The sequence below is a fragment of the Atta cephalotes genome (assembly GCF_000143395.1).
Source record: "Atta cephalotes unplaced genomic scaffold scaffold00003, whole genome shotgun sequence".
NCBI classification, from domain to species: domain Eukaryota; kingdom Metazoa; phylum Arthropoda; class Insecta; order Hymenoptera; family Formicidae; genus Atta; species Atta cephalotes.
This window is the reverse complement of record NW_012130067.1, coordinates 5,379,391-5,393,894: the sequence shown is the minus strand read 5'-3', so window position 1 is coordinate 5,393,894 and position 14,504 is coordinate 5,379,391. Positions and strand designations below refer to the sequence as shown.

General features: G+C 32.4%; 1 protein-coding gene across 1 annotated transcript in view; it reads right to left on the bottom strand.

The window, feature by feature from the left end:
* Positions 1-14,504, bottom strand: part of LOC105625583 (icarapin-like) — a 36,202-nt gene that overhangs the window by 6,281 nt on the left and 15,417 nt on the right. Inside the window, exon 2 of the mRNA XM_012206906.1 lies at positions 10,012-10,089. Within this exon, the coding sequence (XP_012062296.1) occupies positions 10,012-10,089 (78 nt within the window). The remainder of the gene's footprint in view (positions 1-10,011; positions 10,090-14,504) is intronic.

The following is a 14,504-nucleotide window of genomic DNA, read 5'->3' as shown; positions in this document are numbered from 1 at the left end:
GAGAGAGAGAGAGAAATATGACATTGGATATGCTGCTAAAATCGGCGCGTTACCGGCTCTTTGCATGCGATAATTTTAATTAGCTGGCAAAACGACCTGTTATTGTTAAAAATAGCTCGTTCGTAATTTTCATTTATTTCAAAGTTCGACGCGAGCCGAATATAAAGTGTACGATTTATCAAATGCGCTAAATCAGCGAAAGGAAATACAGCATCGATTTCGCAAGTTTAGTGAGCAACAAGTAATAGTTTTATCATACGAATTGCGGGTTAGAGTAAAAATATTTAAAACCGTGCAAATTTAGACGATATTTTCATCAGGACAAAATTTAAAGTGCTGATTTAACATTATGCTCATCTAATAACGAATGAACGAATTTAAAATTGAATCTACTATTGGTTTTTTGTACAATATAAAATCATCGTGATCGTATCTTTTAATGGTGATTTAATAATCTCATACGAACGAATTATCGTTCATATCGTTGCTGTGACGTGCTGCAAACTTCAATTACGCTTTAATTCTGATTTATCTTCTGCGAAATCAGATACGATGGCGTCTTATTGATAAAATATAAAACTAATTTATCAGTTTTTGATGATTTTGATATACTTATACGTCATAAGATATAAATATCTCTTTAAATCACAAAATTAGAATCCACTAAATTAATATCGAAAGTTAACTAGAGAAGGTAAACTGGCTTGAAAATTAGATGAGACATATTGCGCATATGTTTAGCATATAATAAGAATATAAGAATCTATTTCATGATTATGTCTTAGCATAATCGTGCTGAATGCGTATGGAAATTACTGACTCGAAATTATTGACTATGAATTAATATAAGGATAAAAGAAGTGGCAAGAATATAGAGGCACATATATAAAATCCATTGAAGAGTAATTAGCTATAATTTTCAAGAGACTTCGCAGTAATATTTTTCAGAAGTATTTTCTAATTTGTTAAAGTTATAAGGGTGATTTGCCAAATGCGTACTGGTCGCATAAAACGCCTCATATATATATATAATATATATATAAATATCTTACATTATTATTTAATTTAAGCAATATTTAGTAACAAAAATATGAAATGGGAAATGAGTAATTTAGACAAAGATTTAATATAATAGAGTATATCTTGTTTTATAGATATCAGCTGTTAGCAATATTTTAAAAAGTTAGACACATCTCACATTAATTTTTGATCAATTTATACAACTAATAATAACATAATCATGCAATTTTATTATAATTTTATTATAATTTTCATAAATGAAGATTTATTGTATTTTGCATTCATTGCATATTTACAATTATTATAAAACTTAAATCGATACTTTTGAAATCTATCAAGTTTCCCCTAAATCATACTACGATAAGACTGATAACTGACAATAATAAAATTAATAATTGATGTAAATATAAATGCCAATTATAAAAATCAATTTAAGAATATTGATTTACTTCGACATTCTCATCTTATCATTATTATTATGTACTTAATAATTATTAAATACTTGATTTTTCTTTCGACAAATTATTAAAATTAGATATTAGATGTCTTTTAATCTATACTTTTAATCTATTTAATTTATCTATACTTTTAATTGATTTAATTTATAGATTCAATATTTTCATACAATAAAAGAGATACGATTTAGAAGATCTTTAGGTACAATTTAGATAACCAATTGCCTAAATTGTTATATTTTTTGCAGCGTGTTACAAAAAGGTTTCTAACAATTAATTGGTTATTAATGAAAAGTTAAATACATAAATATAATAAAAAAATGTCCGAAATATCCGAAATGTCCGAAAAGCTATAATTTCCAATGTTCATTTGCGTACAAATCAGTATACAAATCAAGTGGAAAATATAATGAAATAGCTTAAATGATGCGCGCATTCGACAACTCTCTCCTACATCTCTTTTCTCCTCGCGTAGAATTCTGATGTTAACGATGATACCATCGGCGATCGTATTAAATTCCAAATTATTCGTGACGCTAAAATAATAAACAGCTCGTGAAATGATTGGGAAATTGGCATCCGAAGGTACCCGCTCGCGCTCCTGGTCCCCCGGGCCCATTCCAGCCCGTTAGCCTCCCACGGCGCTGTGTCACGCGGATTTGAATAACGATTCATCGAGTCGCGCAATCAACGATTATACCGTAAATTGCTGTCCCATTCGGTGCCGGTGGTTGCTTTCAGTCCCCGGATTATAACGAATTATGTACCGGCGTGTGGCGCAGCGATTGCATGGCGGTGCAGCGGTGATGAATCGGGGCCGATTATCGTCTTTCTCATTTGCTTTTGGCAGCGCAATGTTAAAATCCTCTCAATGGTGAAAGTGATCTGATAAACTTTGCAGCTCTCATGTGCCGACCTTGGAGGCCGTGCGCTCGAGGCAACCTTTGCTTTGTGATCGATATTCCGCTGCTCCAATCCCGAACATATTGCGAAAACACTGCTTCTATCGTGCAAACGACGAAGCATACACTTCTTTTTTTTTCTCCCACCACGCACAGTATCACTTTGTTTTTATATCTTCATCTCGATTGCACTAGGAAGGAGCGCGCGAATTCTCGAATTCGTGTAAACGTCTTTCTGATTCTGTGCAATGACGAGTGGCCTCGTCAGCTCGCGCCGGTCGAATCTCTGCTCTCACTTCGGTCGATCGGATGCACGGTAATGTAATCAGAGCTTCTCGAGTCTGACGTCACAGCGACTTGAGCGTGTCGCGACTTGCAAATAGGCATACTACTGAAACTATTCGTTGCGGTTCGCATTCTGCACGAGTGCCCCTGTGGGATTTGATATATGAGATAGACGTAAAGGATCGCATGCGGCTATGCACGCGGCTCACGAATTTATCTCCTTCCTCGTGTCTGCAAACCTCTATTCGCTCAAGAAGTCAATCAAAAGTTTAACTTTACTGATAAAAATCTAAACATTTCTTAATGTACACCCATCTATCTTTATACAGGATGGATACTAAGTCTTCTAAAAGATTTTAAGGGGTGATTCCTCACACAAATTCAAGACGAAAACTTCATATGACTACATATCCGAAACAGGATTGACAAAGACTAATGGATTTTTTTTTTTTTAAATAAAATATTACATTTCTTCTTTTAAATATGTTTTTAGTGTTTCAAATATGCTTTAAACAGTAGTATAATGAAACATGTTTAAAACATATTAAAAATAACAATTAAATATATTTTAAATTGTTTAAAATATTTTAACGTTTTTTATTAACCCTAGCTTTAAAGATATAGAATGTAAAAGCTGAACGAAAAATTTCGAAAACCACTCTGGTTATTTTGATGGAACTTTATATGTTTAAAATTTTATCAAAATAACTCTAGTAATTTTTAAAATTTTTGGAAAAAACAATTTTTTTTCAACTTTGACATTCTGTATTTGAAACCAAGCAAGTCATTTCTGATATATGATCATATGAAGTTTTCGTCTTGATTACACAATAAATAAGTAAAACCTTAACCGATCTAAGTTAGATCTTTAAAATATTTTCAATGTGATTTTGTATATCTATTCCATTTTGCAAACAGAGCCGAAATTATTTTTAATTTTGCAATCATATAAGCCAAGCTGGATTAATAATATTTCAAATTAAATTGAGAAGTTTAATAATATTAATGGTAACAAACATCTTTTAAAGCTGTAAATAATTTATTGTGAAAAATATTATTTTATTATTTTCGTTTTGAATTTGTGAAAAATCATTCCTTAAAATTTAGTATCTGCTTTATATATATGTACTTTGCATACCTTGTTTATATTTATTTTTTATTTTCTTAGATATATTCCTAATATTTTAATTCTTCCGTACTGCTTTTACGGGAACGATACATTTGAATATAGCCCAATCCAATTTAATTGTTAACTTTTATAAAAATGTATATTCTAAACAATTTTTTTTAATTATGATAAATAATAAGATAATATTTTCCACAATAAATTATTTACAGCTTTAAAAGATACTTGTTATCATCAAATTATTTATATCTTTCTAAGATATCTTATTACCATTAATATTATTAAATTGCTTCTCAATTTAATTTGAAATATTATTAGTCCAGCTTGGCTTATATGATTACATTCCAAACATTAAGAAACATAACGGTATCGAACAAATATATTGTATTTATTGATAATAAAAAAAGTTATAAGAAATTTAAAAAAACATTGGAAAAACATTGGAAAAAAAGTCAAATATGCCATATCCAGAGAAACGGTTAAAAAAAGCGTTTTTTATAATCTGGCATTTGTAATACACAGCACTGAATTTCGTAAAAATTCAACATCGATATATTTTTACGATATTTTTCGATATTCATAGGATATCGAAAAATACCATAAAATTCATTGTACTTCCCCTCTTAATAAATTTCCTCGATAAATTGCTCCGTGCAGAATTATCGCCGAATTTATCTATTAATTCATTAATTTATCAATTCATTAATTTATTAATTTGCCGTATATACGCACAGTTGCGGCGGTATGGATAATGTGTGTCCATCCAGCTACCTCGCAAAATATGCCGCACGAGAGAGCGACTCTTTGAAAATAGCAGAGGTCGCGAGTAGTCACGCCAATTAATTCTCTTGCGCGACTTGTTAATTTTCTCTGAAAAATTTAATTTTCGGTCGCGCTTTAATCACGTCACGTATAATATCAAGCGAAATTTCAGGATACGAAAAAGCTTTCTTTTTTGAAAAGATGCGAGATCTACAAAAGGGAGCTCAGAAAAACTCGTAATGACATTAAACTATGGAACTATCAATACTTCACACACACACACACACACATATATATATATATATATACAAGCGCTTTATGTATATAGTTTCCATAAATACATTTATATTACACACATATGTATATAAACTATATAAACTATATAAACTATCTGTTAAAATAACCTAGCGATTTATTTAATTTTCATACAAATTTTCATATGAATAATTGCACGTCTAAAAATATATTTTCCAGTTTGCACTCTCCTTTTATCTTTAGCATTTATAATTTATTTAATAAAACACAGGTATTTTTAATTTAACGTAGTTGCGTTTAATATCAGACACGTGCTTAATCTATTATAATGTATCCATATTTAATAAAACTTTTAAATACATTTATTCTCAAAATAACATCAGTTTTTGCATTAACATTGCTGAAGGATATTATTTATTGTAGCATGCAGCATTTATTATTTCTCACATCCGTGCATGTATTTCATATCGTCGTGAGCTTAACATTTAATATTGCGACCTTTATTCGCTGCACTTCAAAAGGCCATGAAAGATGATGTTCATCGGCACAACAGATTTTATTTTGTTGGATGTGTTACACGTGCCGTCTTATCCACCTACGCGCATACCGGATTTCGGGATCACCTTGTTATAAATTCCATGCGATAACACCGTTAATCACGTCGATCGATCGGATACCTTTCTTTGTTGAATGTTTTTATCGGCGCACAAAAATATGTATGCACGAAGTATTTATCACTATAGCGACGCGTGCGTTAAATTCCACTGGCTGATAATAAATGAAGATCCCAATAAGTATAATAGGATAATTAGTATAATATATAAAGGAATGATCCCGAATCTTGTATTCCTCGGATAAAAGATCTTATTTCATTTCTTCTGATATGAATTTGCGATGCAACGTTACAGCCAATAACACTAATTTATTGAATAATTTTTAGTACAAGAAAAGGGAACAAGTTTTTTATTAAACTTATTTAGGGCGATGAGTTCAAATTTCAGAAAAAAATTCCATCAAATCGAATTTTTTAAATATAACATGTCAATTTTTAGATAATGATATTTTTTTCCGAAGAATTAAGGTGCAAAGTGAACGTTTCCTCTAGGATTTGATAAGGATTGAGAGACGTTCATCAAAGATATTGAAATGAAAGCGTGTTAGGCAATTACTGCTGCAAACAACAAAATAAAAAAACAAAAATTAAATGCTCAATACCTCTAGTTTTTTTCTAATTTAATTTCAATAAATAAATTTTAATAAATAAAAATTTTAATAAATAAAATATCAAATTTTTCTATGAAACTTTCCTATACAATTTGAACAAATGTCTTTTTTTTTATATCTCAAAAATCGGACCTGATAGAAATATTTCAACAAATTCAAGTTCAGCGAAAATTATTTTAAAAACAGTTTTTATGTGCTCTTGTCGAAAACCTTAGGTGGTTTTTAGTAAAGTACAAAAAATTTGGGGTGCCCTCCCAAAATTATAAATATCCGCATAATTTGAATAAAATATTAAGACACTTTGTGTGCATAATGTGTTTTAATAAAATAGTATATACGATAGGAAATCAAGAATTGCATCTTTATCGAGATTATATTTATAGTGCAAGTTTATGCATGTAAATAGTTTCCAGAATGGCCGTTGACCTATTACGTTTTTTTGATAATTAAAATCGTAATTTTTTGAACTATTAATTTCATTTTTGAGAAAAGATTATGGTAAGATTTGTGTGCAGTTAAGCAAAGAAGCGTCCGTGAGCCTTATTTGCCACTAAGTTATATATGAAAAGTTATACATTTTTAACATTTTTTTTCTCTCTTATTTCATCGTTAATCTATCGTAGAATTTTGGTACTCCAATCTCATTATATAAAAAAATTAGATATTTCTATGGTAACTCGATTTATTAAAGAATCTTAAAAATCTAGCGTAATCAAAGGCAAATTTTACATTTAATTAAATATATAATACAGAATATAGATCGGACTAATAAACTGAAAAAAAAATCTGATGATAAAGTTAATACAATTATCTTAGTAAGAAGTCATTTTTATTTTTATGCATATTTTACTTATATCTTTTTATATAAGATGAATTAATACCGTCAGTATTAATTCATCTTATATAAGTGCTGAATTTTTGAAATTTTAAGAAAATGGCTTTCAATATTGCATTACGTTCTACACCATCCGAATTTACGGAGTTTTATATCGACTTTCTTTTTTTTCTCTTGCCGTGAGGAAATCTCTAACTTTTTTGTAGCGCATTAGTAATCGCAACTTGGTTAATTAGAACAATATTTTCTGGTAATTGCTTTCATTAGAATACCACGGCTACCTATTATTCTTTCTCTCGCCGGCATATAATGCTGTAGTTACGTATATCGATTAATGGTGCGATGGATGTAACACTGTACAGCTATATATCTCGCGATAAGAGCAGCGATAGCGTTTTACGTGTATTAAGGAAATTGCAAAGTCGCCTCTATTTTGGGAAATCGTGCGAATTTTTCAGGCCGTACCCCAATGTAAAATTTTTGCTTATTCGAATGAATATTCGGCATTTGATGCATATTGTTTGGGCTCTATAAATATTTATAAAACGCGCGTCGCATGCGCGAAACGCATGAAAATATTTAACGAGAATTTTGTTAAATATTAGTTAATAAAAAGGCATGAAAACATACTACGCAAACGGTTTTTTCACCGTCATTTTGTTTAATTTTGTTTGCACATACCAAGCATTTTCCAAGCTCGATTAGACAAAAAAAATGTTTGAAGATAAATAAGTTTCTAGATGCGTTCGATTCCGATGCGTTCATTTTCTGCAAATTCTTCGGTGCATAATTGCAAGAATATGGAAAAGCATCGATTTGTATTTGTTTATTCCGTGTTTACTCTTCCGAAAGAGAAACAGGAAGCAAGACGAAATCTGTTTACTGTTAGTTTTCCTTCCTGCGGATTCCAATCAGAAAGATTGCTGATTTTAACAAGCCACATATTCATATACAAGAATATATTTACATTCCAAACTTTCTTCTTATATTCCAGTAGGATATTTTTATTTTTATTTTTTTTTAACGATTATTCCACCTTTTGAAGTGTCTGCTCTAATTATATCGACAATAGAATTCTAGTGAATTAATTTTCATGTATAATAATGTTGCTTATAGCGTTGTGAACAAAAGATGTCATAGACACAAGACTCAATAATGAATAATTTGTGATCGTGTGTGTCAAGGGTGCTCTGTGAGCACAAGTTTTACACATTTGATACATCGTAGCTCAAAAATCATCCATTATTCAGCCTTGTATCAATTTGACATTTTTTCATCACATTGTAAGCTACATATATGAAAAATAACTCATTTCATCGGGGATCCAATTTTTCATAAAATTAGCGTGGGGTCCTTTGTGAGATTTTAATCGCATTGGCTATCGTGCAGCGTAAATTTTCGACGAAAATCTCGTTCACATATACATCGCAATTACATTAATGCGGGTCCAGTTCCACATGAGGATTCCCTTAAATGCGATCATCGATGATGGCCAAATGGCGATACATTGTTAGAGCGAAGGCATGACCTACGGGTGCGGTATCATTTTGCGATAGATCCAGAGCACGAATTGTTGCGCAACGAGAGTGACGGGCGGCACGTATGAGCTCCCACACACGAATAAGCGACTCATTACCCGCGAGACATTGTTACCGCGGTCGCGCACACACATACAAGCCGTACGTATCTTGCAGTCGAACTGGTTTACGAGAGATTGTTGATCATCCTAGAACGTGGAAGAGCGGAAGTGCCTTCCGTAAAGCTGCGTGATAATCTGCAGAATACAAGCATAGCGCGACACTACTGACTTAATGCATCGACATCAACGCGGATATTTGAAATTCCAATTATTACTATCTATCTTGAGAAAAAAGGAAGGGATTCCTATATTTATGTTTTATAGATAAGGTATTGTGCTCGTAAAAAGAAATTCTTTCCTTTTCAGACTTTCATTTGAACGACCTGTTTTATTTTTAAACATTCAAACACATTCTTTTCTTACCAAATAAAGTAATATCTGTCTTTTTATAGGTTTATATAAACACAATTTTAATTTGCAAGTTAATTTTATAATTCGAACTAACTTCGTTCGTAACCTCAATATGTTATTTTTACGTTTCTCGGTTAAATTATTGCAGAATTTACTTTCAATCGATGCAATGAATTATTATTGTTGTGAAAGATATTGGTATAGATGATGTATAAAATAATAAAATGTTGCGCTAATAATTAATCTCTTAATGATACAATAGCATTAGTCGTATACTAATTGTAAGCAAGATTCATATGAAGTGAACGACGGAACGCGGTAATTGGTATACCATTAACAATACCAAATGTCCCTGTAGGCGCACACTGACGGAAGTTACGCTCAGACAAACCGCATGTAAGCGGAATATGAGACTGACGCCCGCGATGCAATCGTGGCTGTACGTTGCATTTCCGGCCGTTCGTACGATATGTGCGCGATATTTGCGCACACCTCTATGATCTACCCGTCAGAGGCACACAAATTCGCACTCTCACGTGTATCGCATTTGCGAATCTCTGTGTTAAAGCGCAAAAGTGCGGAGGCGCTAATGAAAATAACGGGTTACATTCGCATCTGTATTTAACATTTGATTTGACACAGCCGCCATTAAGTTCGTATCTTTTAGCGCGTATTCAACGTCAAAAAATACCATATACTCGTTTCCATTAAATATAGCATTCACAGCGGATGAATAAAATCAATATTTTATCGCGGCTGTATCTAGCATGAAACGTGTGATGAAAATACGAACGGATGATTGCGTATTGATAAGAATTAGTTAATATGATATTGAAACAATTCTAGATGATATAAAATTTCTTTTCTTTTTCCAATTATTATAGTGCTCTTTCTGTAGTTATTTTATTACGAATTATTTCTCTTCTCTTTTTTTTCTTCTTTTTATTTTATGTTTCAAATATATATATTTTTGTTTTTAATTACAGAGAGAAAAGAAAATGTGTAATGCAATTAAGAGAAACACATTGAAAAAAAATCAAAGCTATATTACACACACACACACACGCACACACACACACACACACACACACACACACACACACACACACACACACACACACACATCCCGTCTCAATATAACTGTAAATGTTACGTACCAGAAAACAAATTAGGCATAGCGAAGTCGAAGGAGGTTTCGATATCATCTTCATCAGACGAATCGTATCCTAAGCTACCTGTAATAAAAATAGTTATCGTCAGTATGAACTATGCAAAATCTTCTATCGAAATCTGTTAAGTCTAGACGGATTATATCTTATAGAATTTTTCTTAAAGTAATATATATTAAATTAAAAAATTTTTTCATTTTTTTTAAATATCCCAGTGCATATATATATATATATATTTATTTGTATATGCACTGAGAAAAAAAATATAGTTAATTTTAATAAATATTCGTTCAATAAAAAAAATGATTGTTAAATCAAATTAACATTTCTTGTATCAAATAAATATATTTTTATATTTAATAAATATTTAGTTGGCAATATTTAACTAAATATTTATTAAAATTGACTATATTTTTTTTCAGTGTGGAAATTACGTTCTATTCTTTATTTATCAACGACAAAATCAAATTGTTTTACAACTTTTTTTTCAAAAATAAAATCAAAATTTACGTTGTCACTAGCATTTGATCGAAAGGTTCTTACGACATTATAAACAATTATATTAGTAATATACGTAATCATTGGTGGAATTTAATTTATTCAATTGAATCTATTTTATTTTTATTTCACATATCAACTTCAATGTATTTAAAAATTAAAATGTGTTATATCGATGAGCAAACTTATTTTGCAATTTATTTAGGACATGCTATTTAAAACTTCCTTCTCATGTTCGCCGTGGCAGTGCAGCGACATACACGTGGAAAAGTCATAATCGCCTGGGCAATTAGCCGCGAAATAACCATTAATTACATCATACATCATCCAATCCAGATAGTGGTGTGGTCGTGAAGGATTTCTAACGAATATTACCGACCGTGGCTGCGACACCTCAAATCTACGTGAATTTTTTTGCAAAATCGTCCGATGTAATATTTAACTTCTAACGAATAAAAACATTTTATAAATAATCTCACGAATTTTTGCAAATTTTTACGTTACTGCACTCGTGATGGAAAAAAGTTTTCCATAAAAAATATGAACTTTGATGAAAAAAATTAATTCTGGATATTGTCGAAGAAATAAAAAACTCGTCGTGTTGATATCGAATAACGTACACCGTTAGATTCAAAAGAACAATAGTAATTCAATCCCTTGAGCTAAAAATAACATTTTGTTATTTTTAACATCCATGTGTCAAAATGTAAATCAATCTATTTTCTGTGATTAGTTTCACGTCACCAATGTATTATTGTATAATATACCGTAAAAAACAAACTGAATCAAATTTAATTTTACAATTTTAAAAATTAAATTGGTTAACTCCATTGTGTTAATTAAATTAATGATATATTCAATAGGAGCAATGACGACCTATAGAAATGATAAAAAATAATTATTGGATATAATTTGACATTATCAATTTATATTAGTACGCGTTCCGATAAAAGCTCTAAGAAAAGATATATTGAGAAATTAGGAGAGAAACGAGGACGATAGTGACACAATGATGCGAGGATAAAGATTAGGTCGTGCCACGATATGCTCACATCACCGGCGAGATCGTGGCGTTTCCACCGATTATCCAATTCGGTCGTCGTCAATTCGCATTGACGGGCGGGAGTGTAGGTGTCAATTTCAGTCAATCTATTCCCCTTCTGCATGCAAGAAGCGCAGTAACGCGGACCCGAGAAAATCCGCGAGCGTGAGCTCACAACTGAAAAACGGCGGTGAAGATTGATAGGGCAGCCGAAACGCCTCTGACGGAATCGTGAAAAGGACCGATCTTATCCTATCCGCATCCGCGGAAAAATCGATTCTCGGGCGTGATATTAATTTCGAGGGAAAACGGTTACGTGTCACAAATTAAATTGTTAATTTCGCGGGATTGATAAAACACGCGCCGCTCGCATCGATCGTTCGTAAAAGCACAAATTTTCATCGCGTAAGAGATTAATAATACGTTACGAATTTATACGTTCACTATGCATTACCGCGTTGATAAATAGTGACGATTAATTATTTATATTGCAATTCACATGCAAAATATATGAACATCTACCTGGTCCGTTGTGTTTTAATACTTTACCGATATTGTTGATTATTGTGATGCGGCACTTTTTGCGCTTTAATTGAGAGAACGGAAGTACGCTTTTACCTCAGAAATTTAATCTGTGACGATTTTTTGCTAGATCGGTTATAACAATTCGGGCTTTCACAGCGTATGCGTTAAGGAGTTACATTAGTATAAAAAAAAAAAGGGGATAATATAAATATTCATATAAATATATATGCGCTATAACGGAATTAATTCTTTCTGTAAATAATTTTCAATTTATATACGCCTTATAAATTGCGTGGATTCCTTCCGTGATTACGACCCGCCCTCTCCGCCGGTGGGTATTTCGCCAGTAAATCTAGTTGTCCAGCACCAATGTGCAAATTCTGCGTGATGGATGTAGGATAGCGCTTGAACGGCCTGCGGCGTCGCGCTCACGGGCGTTGTTCCCCTGAGAAATTTCCGCCGGATCGATCTATCGGGTTCACTCGTTTTTTACACTTCCCACTTTTCTCCGTTCCCTTCGCCCGTCGCTTCTTCGAGTGACATTAGGCGGGCTTAATGCGGTGCCGCGGTAAAAAGGAAACCGCGGATGCGGGGGCGCAGCGTCGGCGTCGGCGTCGGCGTCGCGGCGCGACTGCCATTGACTGCAGGATGAAATAGAAGTTTTGCCAGGAGCGGATAGTAAACGCGTTTTGCGAACCAAATTTCCGGGAAATCTTTGGGTTATATACGTGAGATATTAAACAAAACATATAATCCCTCAAAAACATAATTTTATCAACAAATATTTTTTTTTTGGACAAAATTATTTTGTACATTGTTACATAAATCTATAGTCAAATTTAACTTAATCGCCATTGCTTCTGCTCAATTATATTAGTTTGAATTAAAAGTGCTTATATTTCATACTGTACAATGTCAATTCCAATTGACACCTATAGCGTCAAATTGACATGATATAATATCAAATTTAATTATCGTTTTAGTTTAGTATAATATAGATCTGTCCAATTTGAGCTTCGGAGTCAAAACGCAAATGCTATCGACGCAAAAAATTTTAAGATTTCGGGGACTATAAGTGTTGATACGAATCTGAGTGAGGCTTATCAACGCTTTATAGTGTTTTCCAAAATTTTAGTCACATTGAATTTTTTTACGTCGATGACTTTGTATTTTGGCTTCGGAGCTCAAATTGGACAGGCTTGATATAAAATAACAATATGTTTAATACAAACCAGTGACTTACGTCAGATTAAATTTGACACTATAGATTTAACGGTGTATAAATTATTTTTTATAAAAGTCTATTTAGCGTTGAAATTATTTTTTAAAAGATTCCTATTTCAAATAGATTCGTTCCTGAAATTCGGCGTTTCCGCAGTGTCCTCGGGATCGGCTGGCAAAATTCCACTTCTTATGGATGGATCACCATCGTGTAGCTGTCAAAAACAGATATCCTCCGGCGCGGCAGCGAAAAGAGTGACGAGTATCGTTAGAAATTCCCAGCATTCTCCTCGAATTATCGTGCATTCGGATTAGAATCGCGAATTGGATTTACGTGTGAATATAGAAAGATATAGTTTGTAATTCGCGTGACTATGAATTCTCATAGAAGAAACATAGCAAAAATACGAGAAGAAATACGGCGAAAATTAAAAGTACAAATGCACGTACTAAACTCTTTATTATCGCGGTTGAAATCGATTTTCTGGGGTGGACAAATTTTATTTTTTTTTATTTCGCTTTTCTCGATATTAGTTTCATGACCAACACTCAGCAATTTACCGGTTAATTAAGTTTACAATCGGGAATCAAGTTAGCGACTCTTTTTATGCTTTGTTGAAAGTAATAAACTGCATTCCAAACAAGAATACAGGGATAGAGATTTGGGACGTGCAGTCGTCGTCGACCGATCGGAATGCTTAATTGGAATACTTGTCGACTCGATCGATCCACCACATATACAGCATAATATAAGATAATTACAGTAATTGCGGCAAAGTATTAATAGTTTCATGAGCAATATAATGCATGCACATGGTATTATATGGCAAATACTCTAATTAGCACTAAAAACATGGAAAGTCCGTCTCGGAATTTCACCTTCCTTTCGTAAATCTGACAGTAGACATATTAATGGAAAACGAACTCTCCCTTTCCCTCTTTTCCGATATTCAAAACGCGTCATCTTACTCGTTAAAAGTAAACGTAGTTTGCTGAAAACGATCTGTATAGCAGCAATTACCGTAGAAGATAATGAAGCCGTCAATCAAATAGGGTATTAATCCGATTCATCGAAATTGACGTGAATAGATGATGATTTCTATTGTTATTGCGTTCTCTCTCTCTCTCTTCTTCTTCTCTCTCTACTACTCTACTCTACTACTACTTACTTACTACTACTTACGTTACGTACTTA